The sequence below is a fragment of the Entelurus aequoreus genome, linkage group LG10, assembly GCF_033978785.1.
Source record: "Entelurus aequoreus isolate RoL-2023_Sb linkage group LG10, RoL_Eaeq_v1.1, whole genome shotgun sequence".
Taxonomy (NCBI): domain Eukaryota; kingdom Metazoa; phylum Chordata; class Actinopteri; order Syngnathiformes; family Syngnathidae; genus Entelurus; species Entelurus aequoreus.
The window spans coordinates 22,366,597-22,384,646 of NC_084740.1; the positions used below are offsets into that span (position 1 = coordinate 22,366,597).

The 18,050-nt window shown below is 36.7% G+C and overlaps 1 protein-coding gene across 1 annotated transcript in view; it reads right to left on the reverse strand.

Annotated features, from left to right (window-relative positions):
• LOC133659127 (neurobeachin-like) overlaps positions 1–18,050 on the reverse strand; it is a 601,703-nt gene that overhangs the window by 58,238 nt on the left and 525,415 nt on the right. The window contains exon 28 of the mRNA XM_062061862.1: positions 1,930–2,082. Within this exon, the coding sequence (XP_061917846.1) occupies positions 1,930–2,082 (153 nt within the window). The remainder of the gene's footprint in view (positions 1–1,929; positions 2,083–18,050) is intronic.

The window sequence follows — 18,050 nt, forward strand, 5'->3', positions numbered from 1 at the left end:
TCATCAACTCCTAATTCCTTATCACAGTTATTTTATTTAAAAAAAATGCAAATTCTCCATCAAACATAGTAAACAAGTACAGTAAATTCTGGACTACCATTTTCCTACGCTTTGGACCCCGCGGCATATAAAACGGTGATTTATGAATTTTTCTTCGCATGAAGGAAATAGTTTATTAAACAAATGCAGAGACACCCAAGTGGTGTGTTATTGTTTGTGCTGTGGCACCCATCTTTTGGACAAGTGAATGCCTTCAAGTGTTTCCTACTGTTTCAAGCTTTGAACCGGAAGTAGAAGCGCGGTTCCATCTTCTAATCGACCATAACTGGGTGAATGTAAATTCCTGCTTTGAACCGGAAGTAGAAGTGCTGTTCAGTTTTCAAATCGTCCATAGCGTTTATACCCGTATGGAATCTTCGACCATCAGTCCAAGCAACGTTTGTAAGTTTTACAATATAACTAAAACAATTCATACTGTCTGTAGGAGTGTTTGTATGCATATGTGTACTGTGTTAATATTATTAACTTACAATAGCATTCTTTTTGTATTATTCCTGCTTCACAAATTCCTCAATAAATTCATCAAAACGTCACTGTGGAGTTATTGAGTGTGTTTAGCTGATTGGAGAGCTGGCTTCCGCAGCTGGTGGGTCCATGACGATGACTTCTGTTTTGTTTGATCAACCGTTTTACTGCCGTGTTACACACACCGTTTGGAAACAATTAATATATGTAAATAAACATTTTCAAAATCTTTCTGTGTAAATAACTAATTTCACAATGTATATATCTGCGGCTTATAGTCCGGTGTGGCTTATAGTTGGTGTGGTTTGTATACTGGAGTGCTCTACAGTCCGGAAAATACGGTATATTGTATTTTTAACAAGTTTATAAGTACTACTTCCTGTTTTGAACACATCATACAGACACATACTGGTTTTGTTTCTTCTAGTATTTCTCCCAAACTAGGCTTTCAAAAATTATCCCCACCGGGTCTTATGTCAGTGTCCTATGCATTTATTTTAATAGAATTAGAGATGTCCGATAATGGCTTTTTTGCCGATATCCGATATTGTCCAACTCTTTATTACCGATTCCGATATCAACCGATACCGATATATACAGTCGTGGAATTAACACATTATTATGTCTAATTTTGTTGTGATGCCCCGCTGGATGCATTAAACAATGTAACAAGGTTTTCCAAAATAAATCAACTCAAGTTATGGAAAAAAATGGCAACATGGCACTGCCATATTTATTATTGAAGTCACATAGTGCATTATTTTTTTTTAACATGCCTCAAAACAGCAGCTTGGAATTTGAGACATGCTCTCCCTGAGAGAGCATGAGGAGGTTGAGGTGGGCGGGGTTGAGGTGGGGGGGGATAAGGGGTAGCGGGGGTGTATATTGTAGCGTACCGAAAGAGTTAGTGCTGGTTCTGGGTATTTGTTCTGTTGTGTTTATGTTGTGTTACGGTGCGGATGTTCTCCCGAAATGTGTTTGTCATTCTTGTTTGGTGTGGGTTCACAGTGTGGCGCATATTAGTAACAGTGTTAAAGTTGTTTATACGGCTACCCTCAGTGTGACCTGTATGGCTGTTGACCAAGTATGCCTTGCATTCACTTGTGTGTGCGAAAAGCCGTAGATATTATGTGATTGGGCCGGCACGCAAAGGCAGTGCCTTTAAGGTTTATTGGCGCTCTGTACTTCTCCCTACGTCCGTGTACCATTCCGTACAGCGGCGTTTTGAAAAGTCATAAATTTTACTTTTTGAAACCGATACCGAAAGCATTTATCGGCCGATAATATCGGACATCCCTAAAGAGAATGTATAGTTTAGAAAAATGAGCGTTTTTGCAACGTGACACCGAAGGCGCAGACATACCATGTGTACATCAAATAAAACAGTAACGTTGTGACCCTCACCATTCTGTTGATCCTCACAAAATCCTCGGGGGTCTTGGCCCAGGCCGGTAAGTCCACGTCGCCCACCATGACGCGGTCCTCGCGCATCCCCAGATGGTACCCGCTAGCGTTGACCAACATCTCCGGCAGGTAGAAGAACTCCGGGATCAGTTCCTGGTGGCCCAGAAGAGCAGAGTTGCTTTAGAGCAGGGGTCGGCAACCCAAAATGTTGAAAGAGCCATATTGGACCAAAAATACAAAAACAAATCTGTCTGGAGCCGCAAAAATTAAGCCATATAACATGTGTCATGAGATATAAATTTAATTAAGAGGACTTAAAGGAAACTAAATGACCTCAAATATAGCTACAAATGAGGCATAATGATGCAATATGTACATGTCGCTAGCCTAAATAGCATGTTAGCATCGATTAGCTTGCAGTCATGCAGTGACCAAATATGTCTGATTAGCACTCCACACAAGTCAATAACATCAACAAAACTCACCTTTGTGCACTCACGCACAACGTTGGAAGTGTGGCGGACAAAATGAGACAGAAAAAGTGGCATAAAACACGTCCTAGAAAGTCGGAGAAAGTTAAACATGTAAACAAACTATACGGTGAGTTCAAGGACCGCCAAAATAAGTAGGACAAAGCGGCGCTCGCAAAATACTCGAATGAGTGAAGCATATTTAATATAAACAGTGTGCTTTATAACAATTAGGGAGGTTTGTGTCATGTTTGTCCTCATACAGAAACCATACTAAAACAAAAAAATAGATTTTTTTTCCCCTCATCTTTTTCCATTCTTCATACATTTTTGAAGAATCTCCAGAGAGCCACTAGGGCGGCGCTAAAGAGCCGCATGCGGCTCTAGAGCCGCGGGTTGCCGACCCCCGCTTTAGAGTAACATTTTGGAGGATTTCATACAAATATACTGTACGAATGTACAATACTCAGGGTAGGGTCCGACCAGCCGTGCTCTCCAGGCGTTTGCCTCTACTTCATGGAGTGAATGACATTGTGGTTACAATTATAATTTGTCTCTGCTAAACTTTTATTCAGCAGTGAGTCAACTTGTTCTTTATAACCCTTTTAGTTCCGTTTAGCAGCATCCATTCAAAAGCCCATAGAGATAATTGCCAATATAGCATCACTTGAATGCAGTCATCTTGACATGTTTACAGCCATATTTGCCAAAACGATCGTACTATTTGAGTTTATATAGTCGCCAAACTTTTTACTAGAGTATATAGTATCGAAAGAACCCTTTGTTTCTATGTTTCATTTTGTTTCATCACCGTGATCAACCTATTTTTTTTATACCTTATCATACTTTGTAAATGATATGGAAAATAAACACATGAATATCTAACACATTAGATTGAAGTGAATTGTAGTTGTCAATGTAGTCGTTTTTTTGTTTATTGTTCATAAGTGATTATTTGTAGTCAAAACTAGGGCCGTAAAACAATTGCAATAATTAATCCAGATAATGGCATTTTCCTAGTTAACTCAAAATCAATCACGATTAATCGCAGATGGATAGAATTTTTTATCATTAATAAGTGAACCCTAGACAGATCATTTTCAAGTTTTTAATATCCTTGACTGGACAATTAGTTTGCTTGCTCCAGCAACCCCCGCAACCCCAAGAGGGACAAGCGGCAGAAAATAGATGGATGTATGGATGGGTGCTTCTTTAAACATCTTAACACAAAAATAAATAGAAATATGCTTTTAATGACAAAAAAAATACATGCAGTGTGTTGGTATCTTGCCAGATTTATTTATTATGTAGGAATACATAATTTGTATTCCTGCTGTAGGAGCACTTGCATTCAGAGGAGGAGCTACTCCATGTTTAGATACGAGTTCCATGCATTGATTGTGACGATCGGTCACTTCATTTCTGTTTGTTTCCTTGTTTTTGTATTTACTTCCTAGTCAGTGCTCTTATTTTGGTTTCCACTTCCTGCTTGTTCCGCTGAGCACTGTACATTGAGTGGAATTCTTCAGAATGTTGTAACGGTTTGTCCTGTTCAGGTTTTATACAAAGCTCCAGGTCATCGTTTCTGGTGTGAAAATTAAGTTTTTTTATGTTTTATACACACTAAATTGCCCCACTGTGACACTGTAACTGGTCAAAAGGTGGGATCTGTGAGTTGTTTATATGATATACACAGTAAAAAAAAAAGTACTCTGAATGTTCTTCTAAGCAGCACATACTAATCTGAGGTCATGCATTCTTGTATGCACTAAATATGGATGTTGACTGTTCATACTGTCCAGCTCATTGCCACAGATTTTATATGGTAATGATTTAATAAAGGTTGGAATTTCATACTTCTTGATTTTTTTATTATTTTGCTAACTAATTATTTTAAGCAGTTTCCATTTTCAAAACAAAGAAAGGGTAAATTGGTAAAAATTAATAAAACGGGGTACCGTATTTTTCGGACTATAAGTCACAGTTTTTTTTCATAGTTTGGCCGGGGGTGCGTCTTATACTCAGGAGCGACTTATGTGTGAAATTATTAACACATTACAGTAAAATATCAAATAATATTTAGATCATTCACGTAAGAGACTAGACGTATAAGATTTCATGGGATTTAGCGATTAGGAGTGACAGATTGTTTGGTAAACGTATAGCATGTTCTATATGTTATAGTTATTTGAATGACTCTTACCATAATATGTTACGTTAACATACCAGGCACGTTCTCAGTTGGTTATTTATGCCTCATATAACGTACACTTATTCAGCCTGTTGTTCACTATTCTTTATTTATTTTAAATTGCCTTTCAAATGTCTATTCTTGGTGTTGGGTTTTATCAAATAAATTTCCCCTAAAAAATGCGACTTATACTCCAGTGCGACTTACACTACTGTTCAAAAGTTTGGGGTCACCCAAACAATTTTGTGGAATAGCCTTCATTTCTAAGAACAAGAATAGACTGTCGAGTTTCAGATGAAAGTTCTTTTTTTCTGGCCATTTTGAGCATTTAATTGACCCCACAAATGTGATGCTCCAGAAACTCAATCTGCTCAAAGGAAGGTCAGTTTTGTAGCTTCTGTAACGAGCTAAATTATTTTCAGATGTGTGAACATGATTGCACAAGGGTTTTCTAATCATTAATTAGCCTTCTGAGCCAATGAGCAAACACATTGTACCATTAGAACACTGGAGTGATAGTTGCTGGAAATGGGCCTCTATACACCTATGTAGATATTGCACCAAAAACCAGACATTTGCAGCTAGAATAGTCATTTACCACATTAGCAATGTATAGAGTGTATTTCTTTAAAGTTAAGACTAGTTTAAAGTTATCTTCATTGAAAAGTACAGTGCTTTTCCTTCAAAAATAAGGACATTTCAATGTGACCCCAAACTTTTGAACGGTAGTGTATATATGTTTTTTTTCTTCTTTATTATGCATTTTCGGCCGGTGCGACTTATACTCCGGAGCGACTTATACTCCGAAAAATACGGTACAAACATTTTTTTTTCATTTAAATGTTACTTATTTTAATTAAGTCTTGTGTGTTTAATATGCTGATGTTTTTTTTTTATACATTGATTTTACTCAATTTTTTGGCTTTTTCTGTAACATAATCTTTTTGCATAAATCAAAATGCATATTATTAAGTTCTCCTTACTCGAAATACCAATCAGTTGACTAAGCTTACAAAAAGTGGTTGGAAAATGTTGCCTCATTTTTATTGAGTTAGATCCGGGTAACAGTTTTTACAGTGTGTTCGTTCACTCACCTGCTGTTGATTGGCACCTGGTCCACACCTGTGGCCAATCAGCATATGTCTATTGATGCGTCACTCCAGATGCAGGAACCAGAAGACGACGACAAGAAGGTAAGATGAGTTTTATTACTCAAAACAGAGAGGGAAATGAAGCAGTCTTGCATGGAAGCGTTCCAAACAAGGCGATTTTGCTCCAGTTAAGCATCAAAAGACATATGCTGATTGGCCGCAGGTGTGGACCAGGTGCCAATCAACAGCAGGTGAGTGAACGAACACAGTCCTCAGCGGAACAAGCAGGAAGTGGAAACCAAAATAAGAGCACTGAATAGGAAGTAAATACAAAAACAAGGAAACACGCAGAAATGAAGTGACCGATCGTCACATTGATAACACATGTGGATTGTTACAATCATGATTGTCAGAGCATTTGGTGATGTAATCTGTGATATTTCTACCTGAATAAATGCTTCTAATATTAATGTTGTACAAGTACACTGCAAAAACTGAAATCTAAGTAAGATTAAATATCTCAAATAAGGGTGATATTTGCTTATTTTCTGTCTGATAAGATAATTCTTCTCACTAAGCAGATTTTATGTTAGAGTGTTTTACTTGTTTTAAGGATTTTGGTCCTAACTGATCTAAGTAAGACATTACAGCTTGTTGCTGAGATGTTATGACCTATATTGAGTAAAACATGCTTGAAACTAGAATATCAACTGTTGCAAAGCTGTGTCATCAACACTCACAAGTATAAAACTACTTTTTTTAAGTAATAATTTCTTACTTCAAGCATGAAAAAAAAAATCATGACTTTGACACAATTGTGTCTCATAATTAAAACAGATGACAGCCAAATGGACTTTGCTGTTTTATTTTCAATGAAACAATAGAATACGTACTCTTATAGTAGTACAGTTGGCACAGTACAGTAAACTGACAGTTAATATTTCAACATTTAACGTGTGACATTTCTAACAATTTTGAACAGAAATAGTTCATGCACATTCAGATAAATTCCTCAAAATTACAATTAAAAACATTTTGGCCGGGGGCCGGGCTGTATATATGCGCACTAATTGACTGAAAGAGCACACACTTGGCGCGATGATGTCATGTTGTCGATAGAAAAATGTAATTTTAGACCACATGATTTGCCTGAGCGGCTAGGAGACCCCGAGAGTAACAAGCGGTTGCCTTGTTGCCTTTCCATTAAGAACAATAAATTAGTTTTTAGTATAAGTTTGCTGGTTTCAAGAAATGTAATGCCGAGCGCATGTCATTATGTCAAGATAATGGCACTAGCATTTACTTCTTTTAAGAATATTTTTCAACATATTGAGAAAAAAGGTCTCTTTTTTTTTTCTACCAAGAAAAGTGCACTTGTTATTAGTGAGAATATACTTATTTTAAGGTATTTCTGGGTTCATTGAGGTTAGCTAATTTTACTTGTTTTGGAAAGTCTTGACAAGCCAAATGTTCTTGTTCTATTGGCAGATAATTTTGCTTAGTTCAAATACAATACCCCAAATTTTTGTATATTTTTTTCTTGTTATTCAACACTGACTTTTTGCAGTGTAAATGGTCTTCATGTCGCTGCATGACAATGTCTTAACTTTTATTTATAGTAATTTATTATAAATTATACATCATTTCAAAAACCGGAAAAAGGGCCACAAAAAGCCAAGCATGCTATTAGCATTTGTTATGAAGCTGCGTGACTACCATGTTTTGTGGAGTGATTCACCACCATTTTACCACTACCAACACATCCAGTCTCAGTCTGTAATCGCCCGGCAGTTCATTTGTGACGGAAGAAAACAAGAATAACACGTCGGCGCTTTCAGAAAGAACTGAAGAGGAAGTGAGAATGTAAGGTGTCAAGGCGACACAAACAAAGCAAACAGCAGGACGGGAACAAATGTGAGGTGTTTTTGCACTTATTTAGGTGTTAAAAAAAAACAGACTTGTTTTATTGTGATGGAGTCAAAAGTACTGTCCCTTTAAGACAAAGTTATGTGTGAGGATGAGTAAGACGCAATGAGGCGTCTGCACACCAGGAATGTTGATCTTCTCTTCGGCGCGTCCTCGTTAGGAAACACCCGAGACAATCTGACGCGTATGGACAGAAGTATCGCTACACCACCACGGGAAAAAAAATGGGAGTGTTTTTGTGCGTAAGGCGATGTTGGACTAGTGAGAGGACATTACACAGGAAAGGTGTTTGTAATGGGATTCCTCCACACCAGACGGATCCGAGCATGCCTTGATAGACTTTGCTTTGTGCAATATATAAGATTGATCAAGTGACAAAAAAAATGCATTTTGTATTTGTTTCAACTTCAAACGGTGCGAAAGGGTGAACCTACACAGTGGTCTAGTGGTTAGAGCAGTGGTTCTTAACCTTGTTGGAGGTACCGAATCCCACCAGTTTCATATGCGCATTCACCGAACCGTAATCATAAAATGATGTTTCATTAAATAAATACTAATAAAGGTATATTTTACAAACAGAAAGTTACAGGAATGTAGACATGATCCCATGTTTACATCTCATTGTGCAACATGTGAATGTTTTAGTGGGAACTATATGTGATATCTGAAAGGGGTACACATTATTTCCAAAGTAGGAACCCCACCCAGACATATAATACAAGAACACAGCTCATGAAAAACAATATGTTATAGTCATTGTAAGTGGGCCAAAACACTTATATTAGAAAATAATCTCATGGAAATGACTGCTGTCATTTGATTACAATAATAAAACATTGAACTTGTTATTTAGTCAGGTTTAGGACAGGTGTGCTGCAGGTCTGACGTCGCTCACATGTGCTCCACTGAATGCTCAAGGAGTTTTTGCGCTTGCTCACACATGGAAAATTAGAGGGAACATTGGTATCCATAATATGCCGACAGAGAGAAGTTTTTATTTACAGAATTCTCCATTTTTAGGGACATTGTCCCCATTCCAAATGAATGATCCATTTTTCACTTTTTCATAATTCCAACATTTTTCAACCTATTCCAAAATATTCCACCTTCAACATATTCCACTCATCCTGGACATTCAAACTAAGTCTTTCCAAAGTTCCAAACCAAATTCCAGTTTTCCTGGAAATTGAAATGCGTCAACATTTAAAACATTCCAACATTGAAACTATTCTTACATTCCAGGAATTCCCAGAATTCAATTTTTTTTCAAACCCTTTTTTGACCCTTTTTTCTGGCGACTACTTCTTCCACATTTTTCAAATTCCAGGAATTCCTTAATACCATTTCTCAATTAAAGATGTTACTACTTCAACATTTCTCCACCAATTTGAAAAATTCCAACACCAACCATTTCAACTCCGAATATTCACATTTTTTTTGCATTTTCCAAAAAATTCCCTCTTTTCCCGAAATCCCTAAATGTCCATGGAATTCCCACTGAAAAAATGGGACATTTTTCAAAGTTCCACAACTCCCACTCAAACTGTTCCAACTTCAAAATATTCAGCCTGTTCAAGAATTGTGTGCTCCCTTTCAAAAACTGTAAAAAAAATAAAAATCCCGTATTTCCAAGAATTCTCCGTTTTTAGGGACATTGTCCCCATTCCAAATGAATTATCCATTTTTCACTTTTTCATAATTCCAACATTTTTCAACCTATTCAAAATATTCCACCTTCAACATATTCAACTCATCCTGGACATTCAAACTATAATTTTTTCAAGTTAAAAAAAATTCCAGGAATTCCTAGAATTCCAGTTTTTTCAAACCCTTTTTTGACCCTTTTTTCTGGCGACTACTTCTTCCACATTTTTCAAATTCCAAGAATTCCTTAATACCGTTTCTCAATTAAAGATGTTACTACTTCAACATTTCTCCACCGATTTGAAAAATTCCAACACCAACCATTTCAACTCCGAAGATTCACATTTTTTTTGCATTTTCCAAAAAATTCCCTCTTTTCCCAAAATCCCCAAATGTCCATGAAATTCCCACTGAAAAAAATGGGACATTTTTCAAAGTTCCACAACTCCCACTCAAACTGTTCCAACTTCAAAATATTCAGCCTGTTCAAGAATTGTGTGCTCCCTTTCAAAAACTGTAAAAAAAAAAAAATTCCCGGATTTCCAAGAATTCTCCGTTTTTAGGGACATTGTCCCCTTTCCAAATGAATTATCCATTTTTCACAATTCCAACATTTTTCTACCTATTCAAAATATTCCACCTTCAACATATTCCACTCATCCTGGACATTCAAACTAAGTCTTTCCCAAGTTCCAAACCAAATTCCGGTTTTCCTGGAAATTGAAATGCGTCAACATTTAAAACATTCCAACATTGAAACTATTCTTACATTCCAGGAATTTCCAGAATTCCAGTTTTTTTCAAACCCCTTTTTGACCCTCTTTTCTGGCGACTACTCCTTCCACATTTTTCAAATTCCAGGAATTCCTTAATACCGTTTCTCAATTAAAGATGTTACTACTTCAACATTTCTCCACCGATTTGAAAAATTCCAACACCAACCATTTCAACTCCGAAGATTCACATTTTTTTTGCATTTTCCAAAAAATTCCCTCTTTTCCCGAAATCCCCAAATGTCCATGAAATTCCCACTGAAAAAAATGGGACATTTTTCAAAGTTCCACAACTCCCACTCAAACTGTTCCAACTTCAAAATATTCAGCCTGTTCAAGAATTGTGTGCTCCCTTTCAAAAACTGTAAAAAAAAAATAAAATTCCCGGATTTCCAAGAATTCTCCGTTTTTAGGGACATTGTCCCCTTTCCAAATGAATTATCCATTTTTCACAATTCCAACATTTTTCTACCTATTCAAAATATTCCACCTTCAACATATTCCACTCATCCTGGACATTCAAACTAAGTCTTTCCCAAGTTCCAAACCAAATTCCGGTTTTCCTGGAAATTGAAATGCGTCAACATTTAAAACATTCCAACATTGAAACTATTCTTACATTCCAGGAATTTCCAGAATTCCAGTTTTTTTCAAACCCTTTTTTGACCCTTTTTTCTGGCGACTACTCCTTCCACATTTTTCAAATTCCAGGAATTCCTTAATACCATTTCGCCATTAAAGATGTTGCTACTTCAACATTTCTCGACCGATTTGAAAAATTCCAACACCAACCATTTCAACTACGAAGATTCACATTTTTTTTGCATTTTCCAAAAAATTCCCTCTTTTCCCGAAATCCCCAAATGTCCATGAAATTCCCACTGAAAAAAATGGGACATTTTTCAAAGTTCCACAACTCCCACTCAAACTGTTCCAACTTCAAAATATTCAGCCTGTTCAAGAATTGTGTGCTTCCTCTCAAAAACTGTAAAAAAATGTTTTCCGGATTTCCAAGAATTCTCCGTTTTTAGGGACATTGTCCCCATTCCAAATGAATGATCCATTTTTCACTCTTTCACAATTCCAACATTTTTCAACCTATTGAAAATATTCCACCTTCAACATATTCAACTCATCCTGGACATTCAAACTATAATTTTTTCAAGTTAAATTTTTTTTCCAAGAATGCCCAGAATTCCAGTTTTTTTCAAACCCTTTTTGACCCTTTTTTCTGGCGACTACTCCTTCCTTATTTTTCAAATTCCAGGAATTCCTTAATACCATTTCGCAATTAAAGATGTTGCTACTTCAACATTTCTCCACCGATTTGAAAAATTCCAACACCGACCATTTCAACTCCGAAGATTCAAATTTTTTTTGCATTTTCCAAAAAATTCCCTCTTTTCCCAAAATCCCCAAATGTCCATGAAATTCCCACTGAAAAAAATGGGACATTTTTCAAAGTTCCACAACTCCCACTCAAACTGTTCCAACTTCAAAATATTCAGCCTGTTCAAGAATTGTGTGCTCCCTTTCAAAAACTGTAAAAAAAAAAAAATTCCCGGATTTCCAAGAATTCTCCGTTTTTAGGGACATTGTCCCCATTCCAAATGAATGATCCATTTTTCACTCTTTCACAATTCCAACATTTTTCAACCTATTCAAAATATTCCACCTTCAACATATTCAACTCATCCTGGACATTCAAACTATAATTTTTTCAAGTTAAATTTTTTTTCCAAGAATTCCCAGAATTCCAGTTTTTTTCAAACCCTTTTTGACCCTTTTTTCTGGCGACTACTCCTTCCACATTTTTCAAATTCCAGGAATTCCTTAATACCATTTCGCAATTAAAGATGTTGCTACTTCAACATTTCTCGACCGATTTGAAAAATTCCAACACCGACCATTTCAACTCCGAAGATTCACATTTTTTTTGCATTTTCCAAAAAATTCCCTCTTTTCCCAAAATCCCCAAATGTCCATGAAATTCCCACTGAAAAAAATGGGACATTTTTCAAAGTTCCACAACTCCCACTCAAACTGTTCCAACTTCAAAATATTCAGCCTGTTCAAGAATTGTGTGCTCCCTTTCAAAAACTGTAAAAAAAAAAAAATTCCCGGATTTCCAAGAATTCTCCGTTTTTAGGGACATTGTCCCCATTCCAAATGAATTATCCATTTTTCACAATTCCAACATTTTTCTACCTATTCAAAATATTCCACCTTCAACATATTCCACTCATCCTGGACATTCAAACTAAGTCTTTCCCAAGTACCAAACCAAATTCCGTTTTTCCTGGAAATTGAAATGCTTCAACATTCAAAACATTCCAACATTCATACTTCATTCTGTCAGCATTGGAGCATTCACATGCAATTCCTTCAGGAATTGCCTCATCTAGTTAAGTTATAAACTACCACATTTTCTCCGACTTAACTTTCATATTGTAGCCAAAGGCAAATTTTTTAGCTGTTTTTATCTGCCACACGTAGAAAGCTGGTCCGTGATAGAATGCATACATTAAACCGGTCCCTGGTGCAAAAAAAGGTTGGGGAACCCTGCTTTAGAGTCATGGTGGTGCCGTAAATGAGAATGTTTCAGAGCTCCAAATGAGGTCTGCTGTGGGTCACCTTTCACTCAAACCTTTGCCGCCATCTCTTCTTTCTCTGCTCACACTTTGTTAACGTCCTGCCGTTAAAAATGGCCAGCCCCCTTTTTCAAGGCGCTCTCCCCAGGCAGCCATTAATTGTGCAACAGCATGCTAATAGGCTAACAAGTCAATCACAGCCGCCTGCGTCGCTTTGCACCGCGATGACACGTTCGTCTGAATCTGTCAGCGCTGGATTCCACAGAGTGTGTGTGTGTGTGTGTGTGTGTGTGTGTGTTGCAGACATAAACTAAGAGGCAGGGATAATGACGGGGTGGTACAGAGAGGTCCAGGGCCAAGGCGATGTTGTTTCCATCTGACTTGCTCTATTTTTTTTTTCCCCGGAGGTCACCTGGTGAGGGGCTGGACATGGCTCGCTCTTGTCGTCATTACTGCAGGAGGAGGCCGAGGTTAATGAAGGAGAGACCTCGCTAAAAAACAAGCCGCCTTTTAATCGGGCAGCCTGACGGCCCGCTCGGTGTACTGGGCCGCGGACGACCTCCGACCCCTGGCCGTCCGCTCAGGCCTGAACGCACATGTTCCGTTTGTGTGTCTTCCTGATATCATGAAGTGAAATACTCTTATTTCATTTGTTATACGTTGATATTGTGAGGGATTTTTAATCATAATTTATGTCGGCTTCTTCCAACGCCTTTCCAGTCAATTTGGAATAAGAAAGTGTAACTAGATGAAGCAATTCCTGAAGGAATTGCGTGTGAATGCTCCAATGCTGAAGTTGCACTGAAATGCTAACAGAATGTCATCAATCAATCAATGTTTATTTATATAGCCCTAAATCACTAGTGTCTCAAGGGGCTGCACAAGCCACAATGACATACGCGGTACAGATCCCACATAAGGGCAAGGAAAACTCACCCCAGTGGGACGTCGATGTGAATGACTATAAGAAACCTTGGAGAGGACCGCATATGTGGGTGACCCCCCGGCCCCCTAGGGGAGACTGGATGCAATGGACGTCGAGTGGGTCTAGCATAATATTGTGAAAGTCCAGTCCATAGTAGATCTAATGTAGTATGAATGTAAGAATAGTTTGAATGTTGGAATGGTTTGAATGTTGGAGAGTTTCAATTTCCAGGAAAAACGGAATTTGGTTTGGAACTTGGGAAAGTGTTAGTTGGATGAGTGGACTTTGTTGATTTGAATCGGTTGAAAAATGCGGGAAGTGTGGAAGTTTTAAAAAATGGACAATTCATTTTGAATGGGGAAAATGTCCCTGAAAACTGGGAATTCTTGGAAATCCCGGAATTTTTTTTTTTTTTTTTAATTGTTGAAGGAGAGCACACAATTTTGAACAGGCTGAATATTTTGGAGTTGGAACGGTTTGAATCGGATGAAAAATGTGGGAATTGTGGAACTTTTGAAATGTGTCCCATTCTTTTCAATGGGAATTTTATGGAAATTTGGGAATTTCGGGGAAAGCGGAAATTTTTGGGAAAATGTTATAAGACTTGAATGTTCTGAATAAATTGAAATGGTTGGTGTTGGAATTTTTCAAAATCGGTCAAGAAATGTTGAAGTACCGTATTTTTCTGAGTATAAGTTGCTCCGGAGTATAAGTCGCACCGGCCGAAAATGCATAATAAAGAAGGAAAAAAACATATATAAGTCGCACTGGAGTATAAGTCGCATTTTTTGGGGAAATGTATTTGATAAAACCCAACACCAAGAATAGACATTTGAAAGGCAATTTAAAATAAATAAAGAATAGTGAACAACAGGCTGAATAAGTGTACGTTATATGAGGCATAAATAACCAAATGAGAACGTGCCTGGTATGTTAACGTAACATATTATGGTAAGAGTCATTCAAATAACTATAACATATAGAACATGCTATACGTTTACCAAACAATCTGTCACTCCTAATCGCTAAATCCCATGAAATCTTATACGTCTACTCTCTTACGTGAATGAGCTAAATAATATTTGATATTTTACAGTAATGTGTTCATTATTTCCCACATAAGTCGCTCCTGAGTATAAGTCGCACCCCTGGCCAAACTATGAAAAAACTGCGACTTATAGTCCGGAAAATACGGTAGTTCTTTTTTGTTATATGTTGATATTGTGAGGAATTTTTAATCATAATTTATGTCGGCTTCTTCCAACGCCTTTCCAGTCAATTTGGAATAAGAAAGTGTAACTACATCAAGCAATTCCTGAAGGAATTGCGTGTGAATGCTGAAGTTGCACTGAAATGCTAACAGAATGTGGTATGAATGTAAGAATAGTTTGAATGTTGGAATGGTTTGAATGTTGAAGAGTTTGAATTTCCAGGAAAAACGGAATTTGGTTTGGAAGTTGGGAATGTGTTAGTTGGATGATTGGGCTTTGTTGATGTTGGAATGGTTGGAATCGGTTGAAAAATGCGGAAAGTGTGGAAGTTTTAAAAAAAATGGACAATTCATTTTGAATGGGGAAAATGTCCCTGAAAACTGGGAATTCTTGGAAATCACGGAATTTTTTTTTTTTAAAATTTTTAATTGTAATCCACCCACAATTTTGAACAGGCTGAATATTTTGGAGTTGGGACGGTTTGAATCGGATGAAAAATGTGGGAATTGTGGAACTTTGAAAAATGTCCCATTCTTTTCAATGGGAATTTTATGGAAATTGGGAATTTTGGGGAAAGCGAAATTTTGGGGAAAATGTTAAAAGACTTGAATGTTCTGAATAAGTTGAAATGGTTGGTGTTGGAATTTTTCAAATCGGTCAAGAAATGTTGAAGTAGTAACATTTTTAATTGAGAAATGGTACTATGGAATTCCTGGAATTTCGGGAAAACCAGGATTTTTCCAGTCCAAAAAGCAACTTTGTTTTTTGTCCTGAATAAGAGGAATGTTTTGACGGTGGAGCGGTTAAAATGTGTTGAAAAAGGTGGAAGGAGTAGTCAACAAAAAGGGTGAAAAAAGGGTTTGAAAAAAGAGTTTGAAAAAAGAATTTGAAAAAACGGGAATTCTGGGAACTCCTGGAATTGTTTTTAATTTGGGAAAATTATAGTTCTAATTAGCAAGATGAGTGGAATATGTTGAAGGTGAAATAGTTTGAATCAGTTGAAAAATGCGGAAATTGTGAAAGTTTGAAAAATGGCCAATTCATTTTTAATGGGAAAAAATGTCCCGGAAAACCTGGAATTCTGGGAAATCTGGAATTTTTGGAACTTGTCAAGGGAAAGCCCCCGATTCCAGAATAGGCTGAACAGTTTGAAGTTGGAATGGTTTGAATCGGTTGAAAAATGCGGGAAGTGTGGAAGTTTAAAAAAATGGACAATTCATTTTGAATGGGAAAAATGTCCCTGAAAACTGGGAATTCTTGGAAATCCCGGAATTGTTTTGTTTTAATTGTTGAAGGAGAGCACATAATTTTGAACAGGCTAAATATTTTGGAGTTGGAACGGTTTGAATCGGATGAAAAATGTGGGAATTGTGGAATTTTGAAAAATGTCCCATTCTTTTCAATGGGAAATTTATCAAAATTTTTGGGAAAATGTTAAAAGACTTGAATGTTCTGAATAAGTTGAAATGGTTGGTGTTGGAATTTTTCAAATCGGTCAAGAAATGTTGAAGTAGTAACATTTTTAATTGAGAAATGGTACTTTGGAACTCCTGTAATTTTGGGAAAACCAGGAATTTTTCCAGTCCAATAAGCAACTTTGTTTTTTGTCCTGAATAAGAGGAATGTTTTGATGGTGGAGCGGTTAAAATGTGTTGAAAAAGGTGGAAGGAGTAGTCAACAAAAAGGGTGAAAAAAGGGTTTGAAAAAAGAGTTTGAAAAAAGAGTTTGAAAAAACGGGAATTCTGGGAACTCCTGGAATTGTTTTTAATTTGGGAAAATTATAGTTCTAATTAGCAAGATGAGTGGAATATGTTGAAGGTGAAATAGTTTGAATCAGTTGAAAAATGCGGAAATTGTGAAAGTTTGAAAAATGGCCAATTCATTTTTAATGGGAAAAATGTCCCGGAAAACCCGGAATTCTGGGAAATCTGGGAATTTTTGGAACTTGTCAAGGGAAAGCCCCCGATTCCAGAATAGGCTGAACAGTTTGAAGTTGGAATGGTTTGAATCGGTTGAAAAATACGGGAAGTGTGGAAGTTTAAAAAAATGGACAATTCATTTTGAATGGGGAAAATGTCCCTGAAAACTGGAATTCTTGGAAATCCCGGAATTGTTTTGTTTTAATTGTTGAAGGAGAGCACATAATTTTGAACAGGCTAAATATTTTGGAGTTGGAACGGTTTGAATCGGATGAAAAATGTGGGAATTGTGAATTTTGAAAAATGTCCCATTATTTTCAATGGGAATTTTATCAACATTTTTGGGAAAATGTTAAAAGACTTGAATGTTCTGAATAAGTTGAAATGGTTGGTGTTGGAATTTTTCAAATCGGTCAAGAAATGTTGAAGTAATAACATTTTTAATTGAGAAATGGTACTTTGGAACTCCTGGAATTTGGGAAAACCAGGAATTTTTCCAGTCCAATAAGCAACTTTGTTTTTTGTCCTGAATAAGAGGAATGTTTTGACGGTGGAGCGGTTAAAATGTGTTGAAAAAGGTGGAAGGAGTAGTCAACAAAAAGGGTGAAAAAAGGTTTGAAAAAAGAGTTTGAAAAAACGGGAATTCTGGGAACTCCTGGAATTGTTTTTAATTTGGGAAAATTATAGTTCTAATTAGCAAGATGAGTGGAATATGTTGAAGGTGAAATAGTTTGAATCAGTTGAAAAATGCGGAAATTGTGAAAGTTTGAAAAATGGCCAATTCATTTTTAATGGGAAAAATGTCCCGGAAAACTGGAATTCTGGGAAATCTGGGAATTTTTGGAACTTGTCAAGGGAAAGCCCCGATTCCAGAATAGGCTGAACAGTTTGAAGTTGGAATGGTTTGAATCGGTTGAAAAATACGGGAAGTGTGGAAGTTTAAAAAAATGGACAATTCATTTTGAATGGGGAAAATGTCCCTGAAAACTGGGAATTCTTGGAAATCCCGGAATTGTTTTGTTTTAATTGTTGAAGGAGAGCACATAATTTTGAACAGGCTAAATATTTTGGAGTTGGAACGGTTTGAATCGGATGAAAAATGTGGGAATTGTGGAATTTTGAAAATGTCCCATTCTTTTCAATGGGAATTTTATCAACATTTTTGGGAAAATGTTAAAAGACTTGAATGTTCTGAATAAGTTGAAATGGTTGGTGTTGGAATTTTCAAATCGGTCAAGAAATGTTGAAGTAGTAACATTTTTAATTGAGAAATGGTACTTTGGAACTCCTGGAATTTTGGGAAAACCAGGAATTTTTCCAGTCCAATAAGCAACTTTGTTTTTTGTCCTGAATAAGAGGAATGTTTTGACGGTGGAGCGG